At 60.2% G+C, this 20,515-nt stretch overlaps 2 protein-coding genes across 2 annotated transcripts in view; one reads left to right on the forward strand and one right to left on the reverse strand.

Annotated features, from left to right (window-relative positions):
- Positions 1-4,463, forward strand: part of ITPK1 (inositol-tetrakisphosphate 1-kinase) — a 130,886-nt gene extending 126,423 nt beyond the window's left edge. The window contains exon 10 of the mRNA XM_004698767.2: positions 2,925-4,463. Coding sequence (XP_004698824.1) covers positions 2,925-3,253 — 329 coding nt within the window. The 3' untranslated portion in view covers positions 3,254-4,463. The remainder of the gene's footprint in view (positions 1-2,924) is intronic.
- Positions 4,464-10,048: 5,585 nt separating this feature from the next.
- CHGA (chromogranin A) lies at positions 10,049-20,242 on the reverse strand. Its single transcript, XM_045288033.1, has 9 exons — positions 20,191-20,242; positions 19,859-20,069; positions 19,006-19,052; positions 16,990-17,083; positions 16,174-16,242; positions 13,672-13,770; positions 12,816-13,214; positions 11,758-12,233; positions 10,049-10,396 (listed from the first exon to the last, which is right to left on the reverse strand). The coding sequence occupies exons 2-9, from the start codon at positions 19,902-19,904 to the stop codon at positions 10,313-10,315; spliced, it is 1,314 nt and encodes a 437-aa protein (XP_045143968.1). The 5' UTR covers positions 19,905-20,069; positions 20,191-20,242; the 3' UTR covers positions 10,049-10,312.
- Positions 20,243-20,515: the final 273 nt, after the last annotated feature.

Genomic DNA, 20,515 nt, shown 5'->3' on the forward strand with positions numbered 1-20,515 from the left:
AGGGGAAGGGTCCTCCTCTGGCAGACCCGGAGCTGGGCTCTGAGCCCAAGTGGCGTGTCTGGGTGGCCCCACCTTGGAGGAGTGCGTCACCAAGCCAGCCCTCTTCCTGTTGTGCAGCTCGGTTGTGCTTGGCCTGAAAACAGACCTCCCCTCACACAGGCCCCCGTTAACCAGGTGGTGCAGTGGGCATGCAGTGACATCTGCACCGGGCCACCGTTGCCTCAGCTGCGTGGGTCAGTCACAGCAGGGAGGGGCACCTCACCTCTGATCTCACGGCCCCCACACAGCCTGCGCCTCCCCATCGGGGTGGGGGTGGGCCGGGAGGGAAGGAGCGTGGACGGTGGGTACACGTCCTCCTCCCCTGGGCTCTGGCCTTCATCACACGCTGCCGCAGGGCAGAGCTCCGTGCGTGTGGAGATGGCCCCCCAGGAGGCTGGGTTCCCACAGAGTCCAGGCAGCCCGAGGGACTCACTAAGGCACGTTGCCGGGTGACACCCCATGGGCGCCGGGCTGACTGTGAGCATGAGCTTGCCCTCGCTGTCCCGGCACTGGGTATAGGTGCTGCCTCACGTACCCTGGGAGGCAGTAGCCAGAGAGAAAGGGGACTTGTACGAGACCCCCAGTCCACCCAGCAGAGGCCAGGGTGGTGCAGGCTCCCAGGCTGCAGTGTTATAGGGCTGGAAGGCGCCAGACCTGGGGTGAAGGGGGCACTTAGATCAGACTCCGAGTGAGATAGGGGCTGAGCCCTGTGGGCTCTACACAGTTGGCCTTGTGGTTGTGCCCAGTGGGGAGGAGGGAGTGGCAGCACATGGCTTCCTGGGGCAGGCAGGCTCTGCCACAGTGCAGGTTTTCATAAGTGAGCTGAATTTTGAGTGGCACACTCATAAATCTAGTGTGGAAACCAGGGATACTGGGATTGGTGTGCTCACTGTGGAGCTGAGGGGGTCCCCCAAAGCAGATGGGCTCTGAGCCTCTGTCCTAGGTATACAGGAGGGCAGGTGAGAGGTTGGGAACAGATGGGCTGACAGTGCAGGGTGGACACCTAGGTGGTCAGAGGCTGCCCAAGGGACAGGGCCAAGCCAGGGGACAAAAGGGAGTGGAGACAGAGGGAGGCTGGAGCCCAGGCCTGGACAGGGAGAAGTCTGTGTCCAGGTGACCAGTGGGCGTGGTTGAGGCAGGCACCACTCCCAGGGCTCTGCTGCTGGGTGTGCCAGGCTTGCTGCCGCCCTCCCCTGGGGCTTGGCATGTGTGCGGTAGCAGGACGACCTGCACGGACTGGTCGCTGGTGAGGAGAGAGGTTGACCCAGGGCTTCAGAGGAGGGTGCCTGGACTGGGGTGCACGGACTCTGGGGAGCAAAGAGAGGGGCTATAGGTCCCACCGGCTGGGCCTCAGCACACCCAGAGGGCTGCCCCCACTCACCCCCTCCCAGCATAGGCACCCTCCCAGCCTTTGGTGCCTGGTCTGGGGGGCAGAGCCCTTGCTGAGGGAGCTGCTGTGTCTCACCTGACACTTGGCTCACAGCTCCTGCCCAGGCTGTGCCTCTGCCCTGGAAACCGGGCTGCTCCTCTGGGTGTCCTCCCCCCGGGGGACCATGTCTGGCCAGGCCCTACCCACACTCCGAACATTGGCCCTTCAGGTAGGACTTGGGCCTGGAAGGAGCCCACATACCTAAGATGGGGCCCCAGACAGGACTGGACGGCATGGCTCACATCCCGCTCCACCTCGTTGGAGCTTTGTGACGGGGCCTCTCCAAGCCTTGGCGGTTTCCTGTGTAAAACGGCTGTGGGTGCAGGGCCCTCAGTGCTCCCGTCTTCCTGGCCCCAGCGCCCAGCGTGTGTCTGCCTGCTGCCGGCCCCTGTCTCTCTGGCACTGCGCTCTCCCATCTCCCAGTCTCTGCTGTTTGTTCATCTTGTACAGCAGGGACAGGGGACACTGACGGGGAAGCATAAGGAGAGTGGCCGTGGGCTGATTGGTGCCAGTGCTTGAATGCTCTGAGCACAGGGGCTCACTCATCATCTCTGTTATTACCATGGTGACCCCTTCTACCCATCCTCCTCACAGGGCTATGTGCAGACAGGCAGACAGGTCACCGGCCAACAGCTGCCTCGGGGACCTTTCTGTAGAAAGGGCACATTCCCAACCTCCAGCCCCGCCCTGCCCTGCCCTGTGGCCCTCCTGTGAATGGCCACCTGGTGGGGGGGGGGAGGGGGCGGTCATGGGCACAGCCATGGTGGCAGCGTCACACCTTGTGGGTGTCTTCTAGTAGGTGTGAGCCATGGCAGGGGGTGCGCCCAGCTCTTGTCCCAGGTGTGAGGCAGCACCCGCACCAGGTTTCTGGTTGCCCAGAGACTGTTGTTAGCTGGGCATCAGCAGAATCTCCACCCTGGATCCCAACCTGCCAGGCAGCTCCCCTGGACCCCTGCTGACGTCAGCCCAACTCACCGCCTCTGTTCCTGAGGGATGCAGGGAGGCAGGCGTTTGCATCGTGCATGATGGCCAGGGCTGCCTGCAGGCTGCCTGGACGGGCAAGGAAATGGGCCCAGTCTAGTACATACTGCCCCCACCCACCCACCACCAGTGGTGCACACTAAGCCTCCGCTGTGAAATGTGGGAGTTCCTTGGTAGCACGTGGGGAAACTGAGCCCTGGGATCCGACCAGATCCATGGGGTCCAGGAGAATTCACTCCTCAGAGCATAAGGAGTGGGCCTTTGACCTGGCCTGCCCCCTCCCTGCCATGCTCACCCTGGCCTGGGTGTTGGGTGAGTTGGCCATGGGTCCAGAAGCCTGCCCCTCAGCTCCTCACAGGCCCTGACTTGTCTGCGGAGCTTCACTCTCCTCTCCAGTGGGTGGGCATCAGGGCCCCTGCCCACTGCCCCACTCATGGCCCTCTGCTTTCTCTCTGCCCACCCCACCCCCCTCCAGGCTACGAGGGCGTGAGCGAGTTCTTCACAGACCTCCTGAACCACATCGCCACTGTCCTGCAGGGCCAGAGCACAGGCACGGGGGATGCTGGGGACTCGGCCCCACGGAGGCACAGCAGGCTCCTGGCAGAGCAGGCTGGCGAGCGGACGTGCAGCGCCAGCCCCGGCTGCTGCAGCCTGAGGGGCCAGGACCCTGCCTGGAGGGCAGAGGCCGACGCGGGCAGCTCAGCCAAGCTGCCGCACCAGAGACTCGGCTGCACCGCTGCTGTGTCACCCAGCTTCCAGCAGCACTGCGTGGCCTCCCTGGCCACCAAGGCCTCCTCCCAGTAGCCGGCCGCACACGCAGCCAGGACCGTGACAACGCACTCCCCTGGTCCGATTCCTCCTCCCAGTGTCCCCGAGTTTCCAACGTCCTGACCTAAGAGGGCAGGGGGAGGTGAGAGGCCCCCAGCCCCGCCCTGCCCTCCTCTACTGAGTTTACATGCTGTGTTTTCAACACTAGGCCTGACTGTGAGCTGCAGGGGCATGCCCAGCACAGGTGTGCGGGTGTGTTTCCCAGTGTGCATGCATGTATGTTTGCACCATGTCTGGTGGCTGCTGGGGACCAGGCCTCAGGATCCTAAGGGGACACCCTTGGTCAGGTGCCAGCTGCAGCCCAGGGAGTGAGCGAATCCCCTTCTCTCCGAGCCCCCCAACCTCAGACCTTACACCCTCCTCCACAGCTTTGTCAGACGTGAGACCCTAGGCCCCACCACTGGGGTGACCCTGACACATGCACACACACCACCGCCCATCCCCCCCAGGAGCAGGAGCCTCAGGCCCACAGCTGCCACCCCCTGGCAGGCAGAGGTACCTGGCCCGGGGTCCACTTCTCCATTGCCCAGGCCCCTATGAAAGGGATGGACAGGTCAGGAGGAGGCCGAGGCCTCAGTTGGCTGCCGGGCCTCCTGGCAGCTCCATGGAGTCCACCAGCCACGTGGCCAAGGGTCCTGGCCACAGCCTTCCCTGAGGTGCCTGAGTCCAGCCACTCTGCACGTGTCCCACTGAGAGCCTGCAGTATGACTTTGGCTGGGCCACTGTCTCCTGTCTTTCAAGGGCAGGGGCAGCCAGGGGACACTGAGGGGCCAGCAGACCGCTCTTGAGACGCACGACTGTTGCTCTGAGAGTCAGCCGGGAAGCGGGCAGGCGTGGGAAGTCAGTCCTTCTCTGCGGGAGGCACTGTCCACATGTCCAGCCCCTGCCTGCCCCCTGTACGCATGGCTAGCAGGAGCTGCAACCCCAGAGATGGTCTTAGGTCCTGGAGCCTCAGGCAGGGCTGTGATAAGATGCCCCGGATGTGAGGTGAAGCTGCCAGCTCGCTGGAGAGGGGACAGCGGCTTTGCCTGTGCTGTGTGTGGTCGGGATGGTCCAAGAGGCTGGAGTGGAGCCTTCAGGACCGTCTGCTCCCGTGATGAACCAACGGGCCCATGTCGCCCCTCACCCAGCGTGGCGCGGTGTCCTCATGCACTGCTTTGTCTCTGAATAAACTACTGAGATCAACTGCAGCCTTGTCGGCGGGCGGGCACTGGTGTCGGGCCGTCTCAGTGGCAGCATTGTGTAAACAGCCTTCCCTTCTGGTTAGAGCAGTGGTTCTCAACCTGGGAGTCGAATGACCCTTTTACGGGGGTCGCCCAATTCATAACAGTAGCAAAATTGCAGTTATGAAGTAGCAACGAAATGATTTTATGGTTGGGGAGGTCACCACGACATGAACTATTAAAGGGTCGTGGCGTGCGGAAGGTTGAGAACCACTGGTTTAGGTGCTCACAGTCCCCACCAGCCGAGGACACGCAGGAACTCTGACAACAGGCTATTCCTGTGCCCCATCCTCTGCCCACTGTCAGGCACATCATTAGTGTCCACGGCAACCCATGCAGGTGCTGAGAGTGGTCATGGCTTTTTCAGGTGCTGCAAATGGGGTGGGGTGCCCTTAGATGACCTGCACCTGCCCATGCCAGCCGGCACTCTGGCCGCCTGGTCTGTGCCTGCAGGCCCTCCTGCCCCAGGCAGGGAGTCGGGATGGCAGGGACCTGCCAGCCCATTAAGTAGGCCCATGACGGGAAGGGGTGAGCCCTCCTGTCAGAAGGGCACTGGGTGTGCTAACCTTTTTTCTTTTCACTAAACCCTCGCCCCCTTTTGTGCAAGGAGCAAGTGTGACCTCACAGCGTGCCCAGAACCTTCTCAGGCCCATGGGAAAGGCCTGCTGTGGTCCAGCGCCAGCAGAGAAGCTGTGGGAGCAGGCATGACCCTTGAGTCGGCCAGCATTAGGCAAGGCCAGGTGGGACTCTGTCCCCGAGTTGGTGGCACATCGGGCAGCTGTCCCAGCTGCCCTGTGGCCTTGTGATGCTTGTTTTGGGTGGCTGGGGCAACAACAGGCAGAATCGCTGAGGCTTGGGGGAATGTTGGGGTCACTCGCAGGCTCCAACTGAGGTCCTGGGCTCCACTCTGCTTGAGGGGCTTTGCTTGTACAGGCAGTGAGGGTGCTCCACAGTCGCCTAGCCCCACAATGTCTGCCCTCACCAGCAGGACTCAGTCCCATCCAGGTCCTTGCCATTGGCATCCGGGGTGCTGTGAGTTTGTACCACATGGTGGTTCAGCTGGGTCACCTGCAGGTTCCCCGGGGGTTCCTGGAGGGGCTTTCAGTCTGTCCACACCAGTGAAGGAGAAGAACGTGGAAAGACTTCCTTTCTCAACGGGAGAAGGTGTGGGTGGTGGGGGGGTGGGCAGCTGGGTAGCTTTGTTGGCTGATCAGCTGCTTCAGAGTCCTTCCATCCCAGAAAACCGCCAGCTGGCTCTGACATGCCTAGTCGCCACAGAGAACTAGTGCATACATATGCTGCTGTCCACGTGTTCCCCGGAACATGGACCCGGCAACCCCCTTCCACTCATGGCAGCAGATGCCCCGGAGCTGGGGCCCCTCCTCCCGTTGCCCTCCACCCTACACCAGAGAGTATTTTCCCTGGGCAAGGGGAGGGGTCTAGCCTGCCCTCTGATGCCATACACATCTGCCCGACTCCTGACAGGAGGAGGGGATGGGCCTGCACCCCACTGTCCCGGGTCTAGCGGACCCACCCAGCCCGCCAGCCATTCTCCAGAAGTGATTGTTTCTTGTGACCTGGCTACTTGGTGGGACCACCTCCTTCCACTTGCCAACTCACCCCTCTCTCCAGCCCCGTCGGAAGCTCCCCCAATGTGCCCGTCAGTGAACCGGCTGCAGAGGGTGATACCTGGGCATTGGGACAAGTGGCCCATGCATGACTCAGTTGGTGTGCCCGTGCCTATACATAATATACATGTTTACATGTCCGTTTCAACTCGGGGACCCCAGGGTCAGAGCAGGACAGCCCCACAGGGTTTCCAAGGCTGTCAGTCTCTCCCACAGAGGTTGAATGCCCGCCTTGAACTTGGCAGTCCGGTCCTCAACCACTGTGTCACCAGGGCCCTTATATAGCCTCCGAGGGGAATCCGGAAGTGTTGTTATGATTCCAATGTTTACTTCGTTCACTGCCACCAACTCTGACCCATAGCGACCCCATAAGACAGGGTAGAGCTACCCCTGCAGGTTTCCAAGACCTTTTCTTAAAAGATAAATCATTTTATTGGGGGGTTTTACACTCTTAGAACAACCCATACAGCAATTGTACCATGCATTTTGGTACATACGCTGCCGTCACCGTTCCAAGACTATGCAGAAGCAGAAAGCCCCGCCCGTCTTACTGGAGCCGCTGATGGTTCCGGCTCAGCATGTAAACCACCGTGCCACAAGGGCTCCTTTGTTTGGCAGAGGTTTCTGCTCTTGACCTAGCCCCGTGCCGACTACAGAACAACACCTCTACCGACCGATGCAAGAGTCCAGGTCCACTGGCTTTCGGTTTGGCTGCGTAATTGCCATGCGACTGAGCAGGAGGCCACAAAGACCCATCCCTGCATTGGTGACCTCGGGGAGAGGGTGTCCACACACCCTCGTCATTGGCTAGCTAGTCTTGGTAGAGGCTATTTTGATTGCTAACCATCTAATGGGATGCGCCCACCCACTGCCATCGAGTTGGTTCCAACTGGTGGCGTACTTTTTAGGGCGTTGACACCGAGTGTAAATAAGCCTTTATGAGAGCACACACCTGCTCCTTTCCCAAGTGGCTGATGGGCTTGAATCACCAACCCTGTTAGCAACCTAACCCACAGCACCATCAAAACAGCAGCCAAGCTTGCAGCCTTTGAGTCGAAGCCACCCTCGGGACAGAGTAGAACTGCGCTTGTGGGAGTCCGAGGCTGTGAATCTTGGGAGTAGAAAGCCTCATCTTTGGCTTACAGATCTGGTCTATTCAGATTGCTGCCCAACACATACCCACTCCACCTGCAGGGCTCCTCCCAGCACCTGTATTCTTTCTGTAGCTGCCGGGGGTACAGTGCAAAACCAAGGATTAAAGAAAGGACTGCTGCCAGCCCCCTCCGAGCAAGGGAAGGGCACAGTGGGCAGCCTGCCTTCAACCAGGGCAGTTGTGCCATCGTAGTGTTTTCTTGGCCTGTGTGACTGTGGGGCCCTTGGGAGAGAAGTAGTCTCCCCATTTTGTGGCTGAGGGGACAGATCCCAAGAGGCACAAGCTATCCAGCCAAAGGCCAGGCTGGAGCCTCGTCTTCTGATTTTAGAGCCTAGCTTGCTCAGGCTTACTGCACAGAGCTTCCTCTTCGGAACGTGGATCCTAAATCCCAGCCATGCTCTGGACAGGCCAGTGATGCCCTGACCTGTCCTCGGCAGGAACATGTCATCAAGGCTGAGGTGATGCCCTGGCACCTTTCTGCTGGTGCATATTCGTGGTGTGTAGGCCTAATCTGGTGGCCCCACGGAAGGTGAACCACCAAGGCCACCAGCCAGCCTGGCAGAGTCCTGCTGACGCTTGCTGTCCTGCTTGAGAGGTGGCTGGCAGTGGCAAAAGGAGATGGCCAAGGTTGCAACGTTGACGGAGCTCCCAGAGGTGCAGGCTGGGTTCACAAGAGAACATGGAACAAGGGATGTCATTACTGATGTCAGATGGATCTTGGCTGGAAGCAGAGAATACCAGAAAGATGTTTACTTGTGTTCCGTTGACTATGCAAAGGCATCTGACTGTGTGGACCACAATAAACTGTGGAGAGCCTTGGGAAGAATGGGAATTCCAGAACACCTCATTGTGCTCATTCCAAACTTGTACGCGAATCAAGAGGCAGTTGTGTGAGCAGGACAAGGGAATACTGCCTGGTTTAAAATCAGGAAAGGTGGGCATCAGGGTTGTATCCTTTCATCGTACTTGTTCAGTCTATGCTGAGTAAACCACCAGAGAAGCTGGCTTATACGAAGCAGAGTGCAGCATCAGGATTGGAGGAAAGCTTGTTAAGCTGTGGTGTGCGGATGACACCTTGTTTGCTGACAGTGAGGAGGCCTGAAGCACTCAACGAAGATCAGGGATTGCAGCCTGCAGTGTGATGATTCAATGTGCGGTAAACCAGAATCCTCACAACTGGATTAATGAGTAACATCGTGATAAACTGGAACAATAGGTAACATGATAAATAAAGAAAAGGTTGAAGTTGTGAAGGATTTTGCCTTGCTTGGATCCATAATCCAGGCTCATGGAAGCAACAGTCAAAGAGATCAAAATATGTTTTGCATTAGGTAAATCTGTACAAGACCTCGGTAGCGTATTGAAGAGCAAGGATGTTACTTTGAGGACTAAGGTGTGCCTGACCCAAGCCATGGTGTTCTTCATTGCATCATATGCATGTGAAACTTGGACATGGAATGAGGAAGACCGTAGAAGATGCATTTGATTGTGCTGGAGGAGAATATTTGAAAGGACTGCTATAGGGCAGACTGATGTGTCTTGGAAGAAATACAGCCAGAGTGCTCCTTCGAGGCAAAGATGGCGAGACTTGGTCCTACATCCTTTGGACATGTTGTCAAGAGACCAGGCCCTGGAGCAGGGCATTATGTCTGGAAGGGGGAGGGACGGCAGGAAAGGAGGACAGTCCTCGAGCTAGACGGGCACAGCTGCTGCCTCGATGGGCTCAGGCGTGGGAACAGTTGTGAGCACCAGGCAGTGGGTGTTCTGTTGTGCGTAGGGTCACTATGGGTCAGAGCTGACTCGATGGCACCTAACCACAGCAGGCTGCGCGGCTGTATGCTCCCCCTGTCGGACCCTTGCCCCCTGTTCCTGGTGAGGAGTCAGGCTCTGCACTGGGCAACCATCTGTGTGGCTCTCAGAAGCTTGTGCAGAAGATGGGTGGCTGGTCCCGATGACCCACCGGTCACAGCATCCTGGCCCTCTGGTTGCTCAGTGCTGCCCGTCCCCCCCTACACTCTTGCCCTCACCCTGCCCGTGCCCTGGAGGAGTTAGTGATTCCCCTCAGAAAGCAAGCCCTCAAACCAGAGCACCTCGCTGCCCTTGAGTCCACCCTGACTCCAAGCGACCCCTACAGGACGGAACAGAACTAGCCCTGTGGGTTTCTTCATCGGTCAACCTTTATGGGACAAATCCTCATCTTTCTCCCGCAAAGCAGCCAGTGGATTCAAACGGCAGGCCTGGTGGTTAGAAGCTCAACTCAGACGTTACCCACCACCACCACCACCCCCCACCCCCCATGGCTCCTTGCAGTGCTCTAGTAAACCGCTATGTTTGCAAGGCGTTCACACGCCGTGGATCCTAGGCACGGGTCAGAGGTCAAGTCATGGCAGATTGAAGCCCGGAGCCACCCACAGCTCGGAGGCCCAACCCCGAAGCCAGTCCAGTGGCTGTGGCGTCGTCGGGGACACCAGGAAGTGTTGGCTAGGCCAGCCCTACTTCTGCATGGCCCAGCCCACGCTCTGCCGGCAGATGGGGCAGAGGAGGAGCAGTGGGGCCCGGGGCCAGCTGCATGTGACTTAGCCCCTATGTACGACCTGAGAGATAGGTGTCGGCGCCCCCATTGTACAGATGAGACTAGGAAATGACCCAGGGAGAGTCACCCTGGGGCGAGCCCACCCGCACCCTGTCCCCTGCCCTTTCGTCCAGCCCAGATCAGCCCACTCCAAGTCGAGTGGGAGGCAGGGGAAGGAGTCAAAGAAGCCACAAGGAGCCCCGAGCAGATTTATTTTCCGCAGACGGGTTTTGTGTAGACAGTGTTAGCTGGCTCTCAGGAAGCCACCGTCTTTGCAGTGTTCAGTGGACCTGGGTGGGAGCGGGGAGGAGAGGCACTTGCAGAAAGCTGCCTGTGCCCAGAGAGTTGAGGTGCTCAAAGTCGTGGGAGGGTCACTCTGCAGAGGGGCAGGGTCCGGTGCCGGAGCTGTCTGGCCAGGACCTGCGAGGGGCCCGCAGTCAGGACCGCACAGCAGCCACCTCAGCCCCGCCGCAGTGCCTGCAACTGGTGGGCCACCTTGTCCAGCTCTGCCTCAATGGCCGACAGGCTCTCCAGCTCCTGGTCCTGGGAGAGGATAGCGGGTCAGGCAGGACTGGCCCAGATGGGCTGGGCCAGTTGTCAGCTGTGTGACCTGGGCACCCCAGTGGACTTGTCCAGCCCATAGAGACATTGACCAGGGGGCTCTGCAGATTGCTCAGTGACTTGGGGTGCAGGGACCCCACACTCCAGGGGACTGCCCTTCCAGGCCCAACTCCTCCTGAGTGGCTAGGATGGTGGTGGGGGTGGGTGGATAGGGGGTCTGGTCTCTCTGAGGATCCAGGGGACTCAGCCTAGGATGTGGATGATGGTTCTTAGGCCTAGGCTTCTGGGACTTTCTCTGCAGGCCTCAGCTACCTGTGGAGCCGTGAGGGGCTGTGGCTACCTGGCTGCCAGGGGGGTGATCCTGGGAGGTGGGAAGTCCCCGAGCCTCCTCTGTACCCTGGAAACTTCCAGTGGCCCAGGCGTTGTGGGAGCTGAGCCTGACAGGAGTGCGTCCTGGCTAGGCCAGTCCACAGACACTGCTGGTGAAGGGCTCCCTGAGAGGGCTCAGGAATGGGACACTTAAGGTGGGCTGTATGGAAATTGATGGGGGGCCGTGAGTTATAGGTGCTAGGAGGGCTTCTAAGAAGACCCTGGGCCATGCGGAGTACCTGTGCACGGATTCTGGGGACCCCGTACCTCCACCCTGCAGGGCAGGGGTCCTGCCAGCCTCTCTGAGCACCCCCCCTCACCTCTGACTGCTGAGGGGTAGGGGGTACACGAAGGTGAATAGCCATGATCTGGGGCCCAAAGCCAGGTGAGGCTCGAGCTGTTCCCTGTGGTCACTCCCTATTCCCCGTGGGCACTGGGGGCACATCTGCCCAGGGTACATCTGGGGCCAGCCCCAGATTGCATTCCACCTGCCAGGAACCCCCAGTCCCTCCCCTGGGGCTGTCCCTGCACCCAGGGTGGCCCATCCCTCCTAGTCCTAATCACAAGACTAGCAGGGGCAGACTACTGCCCACCCCCCATAGATAGCAGGGTCTGTGGGGCGCAGAGTGACCTGCCCCAGGCCTCACAGCCAGGGCAGACCCAGGTCTTCAATCTGAGCATCAGGCTGGTCCTGCCCCTAACCCGGGAGGAGGCTGTGCGGACTGCTTTGGGGCCAGGAGAGGCCGTGGGCCCCCAATCCGGAGACCTGTCTCTGCCCAGCTCGGAGCTGCTGGGGCCCAATGCTGGTCCCTGCCAGCTTCTCTCACCAACCTGCCCCTGGTGCCTCTGGGAACTCATTCAACTTGCCACCCTCCTAAGCTTTCTCTTCCCTGGGGTGAGTAGTCCCCCCAGAAGCCCCTGATCAAGTCCCCCTTGGGGCTTCAGGACCCCTCAGTGGGCCGGGCCATACCAACCTCGGGTCTGCGGTTGGCACTGCCCTCCTCCTCCTTCTTCTCCTCTGGGTAGCCTCGGCCCGGGAGGGGCAGGCCTGCCTCCACACTGTCTTCCTCGGATGCCGGTCTCCAGCCTCGGCGCAGCTGGGGCCCAGGGCCCCTGAAGCCGTAGGTCCGGGTCCGGAAGGAGAGCTGCTTCATGGAGCGGTCTGGGTCCGAGTCCGCTGAGTCCTCCCCCACCAGCCGCTTCTCGGCTGTCAGCTCCTTGGCCAGCTGGTCCATCTTGCTCCACCGCTTGGCCTCTTCCTGCTCGGCCTCTTCCCACTCGCTGGAGCGCAGCCCCTCCTGCTCCCCGCTCTTCCCAGCCCGGGGGAGGCCTTCGGGGGTCCCTGCTATCTGTTCTTCCTCAGGGGAGTCTTCCTGCTGCCCCTTCCCCTGAGAGGGCTGAGCCTGCTCAGCCTCAGGCTTCCCGGCTCTCTCCATGGCCCCATCTGGAGCTGCAGGTGGACAAGGGCAGGACGATGAGGGGGGGGTCACTGCCTTGCCCGGGTCGTGCCGCTCCCCAGGGCCTGGGCAGCGCTGGTCGAGGGCCAGGCAGCCTCTCTCCAGCAGACCCCACTGGGAAGGCCCCTCCTCTGTCAGGTCTTACAGGGGCATGTCCACAGTCCACTGCTCAGGGTAGGGGTGAGACCCACTTTGCCTTCAGCTCCAGAGCCACATGGGCCACGGGGAGGGGGAGGAAGAACAGAGAGAGCCTCTCCCATCCCCTGGTTGGAGCAGAGGCCGTCCCCACTCTCCCGTGCTGTCCCTTTGTCTCTTCACCCTGAAGAACCCCTCTCACCCCCGGGTACCAACCCCTCTGGAGGGGTTTGGGTGGAGAGTCAGATCGAGCTGGCGGGGATGGAGGGTCAGTTTCAATTAGCTGTGGGACTTTGGGCAAATCACTTAACTTCTCTGAGCCCCGGTTTCCAGCCGGAACATAGAGCTGCCCCCTGCTGGAGGCTGCTGTGAAGGCGGGGGCCCCTCCCACACCTGCCTGCACCCTGACACGGGGTGGGGGGCTCAGCTGTCATACGTACTCATGCCCCTCGGAGTCTCCTTGGAGCTGGGGCTTGAGTCGGGGTTCAGCGCCGAGGTGGGGCCTTCCTCCTGAGAGTCAGCCTTCTCTCCAGCCTCCGCCACCTCTTCCTCCTCCTCGACCTTTGCCTGGTGCCCTGCATCCTGGATCTTCGCTCTGTCCTGTGAGGGGCTCTCAGGTGTCCCATCGGCCTGAGATCCTGGGGGATTCTGCCCAGGGGGGTTGACTGGGGGGTGGGTGTTCGCGGCCTCCTCCTCTTCCTCCTCCTCCTCCTCAGGGGCCTGCTGGTTCTCCATCTCAGACTCCTGCCTGGGTGCTGGGGGTGGAGCACCGTGGTTCTCCGCCTCTTTAGGGCCCCTTTTCTCCACCTCGTCCTTGGAGGGTGCCTCTCTCAGGGCCTCTGTGAAAACAACAGCAGAGTCGGCCCTGGGGACCAGGCTGGGCCTTCTTCCTCTGATGCCAGTCCTGTCTCAGCCCTGCATCTTCATCGCCCGCCAGAACGGGCCCACTCACCCCCCCCATCCATCCACCCACCCCCCACCCACCCCCGCACACGGAGATGACCACTGTTTCTGCCTCTCCAGATAGAATGCGTTCAAAACAGGCCTTGCACATGACCCCAGGAGAGAGCCCCAGGTCTGCTGAGGTGCTGGGTGCCCTCGGAGAAGCCCCTTAGCCTCTCTGTGCCTCAGGGCACCATCAGCACCTCTCTCCGCTCTGGGAAGCGCGCTCGGCCCCCCAAGCTCTGCAGGGCTCTGTCGAAGGTCTTTTCTAACTGGACACTGGCTATGGCTGGACTCGACTAGCACCCCCCTACCCCCGCCCGGCCTGGCTTCCGGCCAGTGGGGAACACTGACCCTCCGGCTCAGTCTTGTCCCCCTGGCTCTCCAGGACTTCGGAGAGTTCATTCTGGAACCCCACGTGCTGCTTCTGTGGGTGGGCCCGCTCCTTGGCACCTGGGTGAGGAAAGGAGGGAGAATGGCCTCTTGTCAGAGCCCGAGCCAGCAAGGGTCAGAGAGTGAGGGCTTCCACTTCTTCATCCGTGAACTGGGCACATGTGGTCCAAGCCTGCCCCGGGGCTGGTGGGGGTGGGTAGGATGGGGGGTTGTGCAGGGGCCAGGGCTGCCTCTGCCCCCTGCCGGCAAGGGCCCTGACGCCCCACCTGGGAATCACGAACAAGCCCTGCTGCCCAGAGGTGGAGCCGAGGGCCCCAGGGTGAGAGTAGGGAGTCAGAGGTCCCTGGGATCTGGCTGCTAGCCCAGGGGACTCTGTGCTTTGCATCGGAAGTCACAGGGACTGATTGTCCCCTCACAGGGGCTCTTGACTCAGGTGACCCCCAAGTCCAGGCCCCAGCACTGCTGCTTGGCTTGAGCCCCTCACCAGGACCTGAGACCTTTCTACCTGCAGGCAGGGACCTCCAGGCTGCTGCAGCCCCCTCTGGCTGTCCCCACCCTGGGCCTGGCACTGGACGGTGGTGCTTCACCATGGTGGGCACTTCAGGGGTCAGCCACAGCTCTGGCCTAGGCAGACCTGGTGAGGTGACCCTGGGCACCACAGACCCTGAAGACCAGGTTGCCCCCCTTCACACAGGGCAAGGCTGCTTAGCTGTGCATGTGGGAGCCCAGGAGAAGGAGCAGATGAATGGACAGACACCCTTGAAAGCCATTGTATCTATGTGTGTATATTATATGCATGTGCACATGTTGTATATGTGTATGTTGTATCTGTGTATATATTGTATCAATATGTATGCATTGTATCTGCATATTGTATCAATGTGTGTATGTTGTATCTCTGTGTATGTTATATCTATGTGTGTGTATTGTATCAATGTACGTTGTATCTGTGTATGCTATACGCATGTGTGTATGTTGTATGCATGTATATTGCATCACTGTGTATATGTTGTATCTGTGTGTTATATGCATGTGTGTTGTACCTGTTACATGAATGTGTATGTTGCGTGTTATATGCATGTGTACATGTGTGTATGCATGTGTGTGCTGTGTTGTATGCATGTGTGTGTGGTGTCTCTGTGTGTGTTCTATATGGATTTGCTCCTTGGTGCAGATAGCCAGGATACTCAGCTGCTGACCCAAAGGCTGGAGGTTTGAGTTCACCTCGAGGCGGCTCAGCAGGCAGGCCGGGCATTTGTTTCGAATGAACACCCAGCCACGGACCACCCTGTGAAGGGCAGCGGCCCCACGTCGGAGAGGGTGTTCACTTGGTGTCATTCAGGTCCAGTGACCCCAAGGCCGTGTGCAAAGGCTGTTTCAGGACCTACCCCCGTTACACCGTCCCTGCTGACATTACATTGAATGAGTGACATGAAATCACTTGGTCATCTCGCTTCCAGAGTGCTGGGTTGTGAGAAGATATTTGATGTTTAGTCAAAGCAGCAACGCCAGGGTGGACAGTGGTGGCTTCACACTATGCATTAGAATAGCTGCAGCTTCTACTGCGTGCCCCCTTCTCCCTCCCAGCAAGCGCAGGAGGTGGACGTCACGAGGACGGGAGAAGGGCCCCGGGAGCCCTGCTGCCGTGATGCCTGGCACTCCCCTCCCCCATACCCCTGCCCGTCCTCACACCCTGCATGGGCTGCCCCAGGCTTCAGCGTGTGTACCCCGTGCTGCCCCAGACCCAGCTTGGTTTGGGAGCTGGTGCAGGTGCGTGCTGCGGAGCATGCTCTCGGGCCCATGCGGGACCAGACCCCGGGTTTCCGAGGGTGAGGCTGGGGCGGGACAGAGCAGCTCACTGTGTGTGATGATAACAGGCTAACCCTCTACTCCAACATCCTACCCTGACTGCTGGACTACCCCCAGTGACAAGAAGCTCCCTCCCTCACACAGGTAATCCATTCTCCATAATAACATCATTGGGGTGTTTTGTTTTTCTTCAAGTTTCGTGGTAAGAGGCAGACTTCACCCTGCAGCGCATTGAGAGTCTACCCTGGATTGGAGGGGTGGGACCAAAAGCCTGCTTGCCCCTCCATCGACAGAAGCCCCTAGATATGAACTTTGTTTCCAAGTAACAGAGGACAGGGGTCCCTTCCTGCCTTCAAAGGTCTTTCCTAGTCTTGACGATGTCTATTGGAGAGCTGGAGCTACTGAATCCATGGGTAATTGGAGTGCCACCTCTGGTCTGGGCACGTCACCACCTCACTGTGACCTTGGGCACGTCACTCAACCCCTCCAAGCCTTGATCTCTTTAACAGTTTCAATAACAGATCAGCCCTCACCTTGCCATTCCATCATGGGCAGGAGGTAACAGAACCAGAAGGAGACAGAGCCTTGCTCAGGCATCTGTCCACCTCCACTGCTGGGATTTACCCAGAACTCTGTGCAGTGGCTGGTAGATACCTTGCAGGGCGAGGTCTTGGAGCTCCTTCAGTAAGTTCTGGTGCCGCAGGATGGAGAGGATCCGCTCATCTGCAGTGAAGAGAGTTGTTATGGGGGTGTGGGGGTGTCTAGGGAGCAAGCAGCCCAGGAGATGGTCAACCTTTTCAGCTGAGCACAAGATATTTTCTCTGGACACTCGGAGCCCACATGGCAGCAGCGAATTGCGTCTGGAGATGACACATCTAAACCCCGTTTCTCGATTAGGGGTCCGTATTCACGGTCTCAGCACCCAGGCCCCAGCCAAGGGCCTGAGGGCTGTCTACAAACCACACACGTTCCCCATCTCCGCACTTTTGCCAGATGGCTTCTACTCCCAGGAGACTCTTGTGGATTTTAAGGCCAAGCCAAGTGCCCACGGCTCCATCTATCCAGTGGCTTGCTTAGAAAAAAAGCTCTTTCCTCCTGTACCCCCGCCAACCACCCCACATTCATTTACTCCTCACATCTCTGCAGGGTGCCCACCAGGTGCCGAGAGGCCCTGGGACCAAGGCAGCCCCACCTCTGTCTGTGGGCGCTCCGCCCCCATGGGCTTGCTGTTCCAGCCCAGGTCTCGTACGTATTGCCTGCAGTTGGAGTCCCTTATCTCCATGGCTCAGATCTGCCCCCTGCAGCTTTTTAAACATCCCCTGTATGCTGCGGGCTCTGGCCCCTATATCCCACTGTACCCTGGTCCCAGCATGTGCCTGGACAGACACTTGGACAGACTGATGCCCTGAGTCCATCAAAAGCCACACACACACCCTCTCCTAAGCTCCCATCCCGAGCTCTGGCCCGTACCTCCTCGGAGGGTCTCAAAGCACTGGTGACTGATGGGCATGGGGCTGGGCTGGGACAGCGTGTCCGTGATGACCTCCACGATGCACTCCATCACCTGAGCAGAGAGGAGAGGGTGGGGGCGGACTGGCTCAGGCATGGAGCTTGACTGGGCAGAGTTCTAAGGCTATCAGGACATTAGCTCTTGTCCACAGGGGTCCACTGGTGCCAGGCTCCCAGGCACTGCTCTGTCCCCTTAGCCAGGCGATCACAGCAAGGATGACAGGAAACCCTGTGCTGGATGCCCCAGGAGCAGGGGGGGCAGGGGCCCTTTAAGGCTGCTCATGGTGGCCGTGGGACGAAGGGTGGGGCAGGTAGCTTCTCACCCCCCAGCGGTGTTTGTCTAAAGATGGAGAAGCTGCCGGGAATGGGGGGTCTGGCAGGTGCTCAAGGGCCAGCTCCTCCCGGAAGTCCTTCGGGACTGCTCAGACGGGAGCAAAGGCCTTCTCTGGCCGTGGCCTGTCTGGAAATAAGACTTGGGTCCCTGGCTCCCGCAGTGTCCCTGGGTTGCCCTGTACGGTGAGGGAACGCCTCAGGCTGGTCTTTCTCCACCCACGAGCCCCCTTGGCTGGATGTCCCCAGCCCAGCCCAACTAGCTGTGCCTCTGCCAGTCTGATGAGGTGCCCAGCAAGGGGCTGGAACCACGCGGCCCTTAGGACGTGGTGTTGATAGATGATGGCCCCTTCTTGGGCAAAGGATTGGAGCTGAGCCTCACTTTCCTTATCTGTAAAATGGGAATGAGAATCCCTGAAAGGGCCAGGAAGTGCCAACACAGGGAAGGGTTCGAAGCACCAGCCCCCCCTTTTCTGCCTCCAGCCTGCAGAGGGGCAGGAGTGTTAGTTCCCACCAGGCGCTGGTGGGGAGCGAGGGGGCGGTGGCAGGCTGTGTCTGCGGGGTGTCAAGGCAACCAGCCCCAGGATCTGGGGTAGCAACTTGGCAAACAAGTCCCCAAGTGTGCAGTCACCTTCCCAGCTGGGACATTCTGGTCTTTGCCTGCTGCTTTGTGCCCCTGACCCCACAGCTGGACATAATCTGGGACCACAGGGGTTGTGGCCCTAGACTCTGCACTGGGGACATCAGATGCCCCCAGGTGCAGGAGACAGATTCCGGGAGAGGGATTGCGTGGGCTCCCGAGGTAGAGGCGAGATCTGGGATGGAACCTCCAGGAATAACCGTGCCCTCTGGCTGAGGGCCTACTATGTGCCCGACATGCCACTTCCTGCACCCTCCAGTGCTCCAGGGCAATATTGACAGTTGGCCCAGGGAAGGGAAGGCACGTTCCCAGGTGGCATGGAGGAGGGTGTGGGAGAGGCTTCTTCCCACTCTGTTCCCTCCACAACCTGGAGGGCAGGAAGCACCCTAGTCCTTGGGATTGAACTTGGGTCTCCGGGATGTGAAATAGGACAGTTCCTGATCAGCACCGGGGGTGGGGGGCTCATCAAACTGAGTGCATCCGAGTTCATGCCCAAGTGTGTCTGGCTGGGCAAGAACCTGTTTGTGCCTCCCTTGTCTGGTGACCTCTCCCATCAGTGTCTAGGACCCCAGGTGCAGGCTTGATCAAGAATGGTTGCCCTTTGGGGGAGCGAGGGTTTGGGCACCAATGGAATGGGGAGGGTGTTGCTGAGCCCCAAGGAAAGGAGGGTGAGGGCAGAGGGTGCAACCCGGGCAAGGCTCTTGAAGGCGTTTCTCACTGACAGGAATGCCACCCCCAAGTGCTGGAGCCACTTCAGCCCTGCAGGTGAGAATCAAAGCCAGTCCGGAGGGCCTCGAGGCCAGGTCAGAGGAAGCAGGATTTCCCACAGCGGGACCACTGGGAGAAGTAGTAATCTTTGATATTTTCTTCTGCAAGCTGTCCCCAGGCTCGGCAGCCGCAGTGCTGCCTTCTGGCTTTATGCCAGCCTCGTTCCTGCAGCTGCCCAAGAACTGGTGGCAAGGTGCCCATGGACCTCCCGCCCCAGGTGCCCTAGCACCCCGTCTTACCTCAGTATCCCCTTTACTCATCAGGCTGGCCACCGGGAGGGCGACGGCTGAGAAGGAAGAGAGAGCTGGGGTCACCCCTCGGCTTGGTGAGAGTCCAGGGGTCCACTTGCCCCACGGTCCCTCTCAAAGTGGCTCCTACAGTGGCCTGGAGCTGGGGAGGGTTTTGTTTCCAGTCCCCAACTGCTGTCCCATGAGGCTGCCCTACCAGTTTCCTTCTGGAAGACCCTGCTCTGACCAAAGTGTGGGACCTGAGGCTGGGGTGATACAAACAGCTGAGGACAGGTGGGGGTGCATGGGGTAGAGAGAGAGTTTAGGAGGACAGGAGAGGCTGTGGGGGTCAAGGAGCTGGAGAAAGGTGCAAGGGGACAGGAAGAGGTGGGGTGTAAGTGGTGAGGAGAGAGTGCAAGGGGGCAGAGGGTCAGAGAAAGGTGCAGGGGTGGGGGGAGGGTCCAGGGGGACAGGGAGAGAGTGCAGGGGAGTGGGGGGGGTGCAGAGAGCTGCGGAGGGTGGGGAAAAGTGCAGAGGAGCAGGGAGAGGCTGCAGGGGGCAAGGGTGGGGTGTATGAGGATGAGAGGGGTGCAGAAGACTGGGGAAAGAATTCAGGGGAGTGGTGCAGGGGCTGCGGAGTTGAGGGGAAAGGGGCCTGTGAGAGGTGGCGGGGAGGCAGACGACAAGGACAGAAAGACGAGGAGGGAGAGGGAGAGGCTGGCGCCCAGCAGCAGCCCTGCCACCTCCCCAGTGACCTTGGCCAGCCCGGGGTGGCGCGGAGCTGGCGCCGACCTCAGGCCTCCGAGGCGCTGTCCGCGGTGCTGAAGGCGCGGCGGCCCCGGGCCCGCTCCCCGCGCCCGCTCACCTTGCCCCGCGCAGAGCAGGAGCGCCAGGACGGCGGCGGAGCGCATGGCGGAGCCGGTGGCGGTCTGGGGCCGGGCACCGCGGATGTTCCCGGCCAGGGGCGGGCACGGGGCGCAGCGTCTGTCTCCGGGTGCGTCTGTCTGTCCGCGCGTCCGCTGAGCTCTCCTCGCGCGGTTCTAGCTCTGCAGCTGCTGCAGCGCCCTCACGCCCCGCTTATATACCCCCGACCCCGGAAATGACGTCAGCGGGGCCGCCCCCTGCCCCCGTTTCCCCACCCCCCGGGGGCCCAGGAGTCGCCCTCTCCACCCCAGCCATGCAGTCCCAGCCATTCACCGCGTCCAGGCCGTGGGACGCTGGGCTGACCCCTCTCCCCGGCGGCCTCACGATTTGCGGAGTGACCGTGGGCGAGTCATTGTTCCTCGTGGGCCACGCGCTTCTCCTGCGTGCAGAGGTGGGCAGGGTCCCAGAACCCCCGCGCCCGCGCCCTGCTCCCCTGGTCTCCCCACCAAGGCGCCCTCAGATACCTTCCCTCGCTGCACCTTAGCGTTCTGTACCTTAACAGGCGCCTGCCTGTGCTGGACGCCCGTTTGGGCGACCCTGTTCACGCGCCGGCCCAGAGCCTGCTCGGTGGGCAACTGCTGACGGTGCTGATTGAAAG

Source organism: Echinops telfairi, unplaced genomic scaffold (assembly GCF_000313985.2).
Source record: "Echinops telfairi isolate 266 unplaced genomic scaffold, ASM31398v2 ScPeMD7_18;HRSCAF=68, whole genome shotgun sequence".
NCBI lineage: Eukaryota > Metazoa > Chordata > Mammalia > Afrosoricida > Tenrecidae > Echinops > Echinops telfairi.

What these genes read in the sequence shown, in the direction of transcription:
- CHGA (XM_045288033.1), bottom strand. Translation starts at nt 19,904, where the DNA reads ATGCGCTCCGCCGCCGTCCTGGCGCTCCTGCTCTGCGCGGGGCAAG. An exon ending in CCAAGACCTCGCCCTGCAAG is followed by an intron (nt 13,771 to 16,173) that starts GTATCTACCAGC and finishes TTCCTCACCCAG; the next exon opens with GTGCCAAGGAGCGGGCCCAC. An exon ending in GGAGACTCCGAGGGGCATGA is followed by an intron (nt 12,234 to 12,815) that starts GTACGTATGACA and finishes GTCCACCTGCAG; the next exon opens with CTCCAGATGGGGCCATGGAG.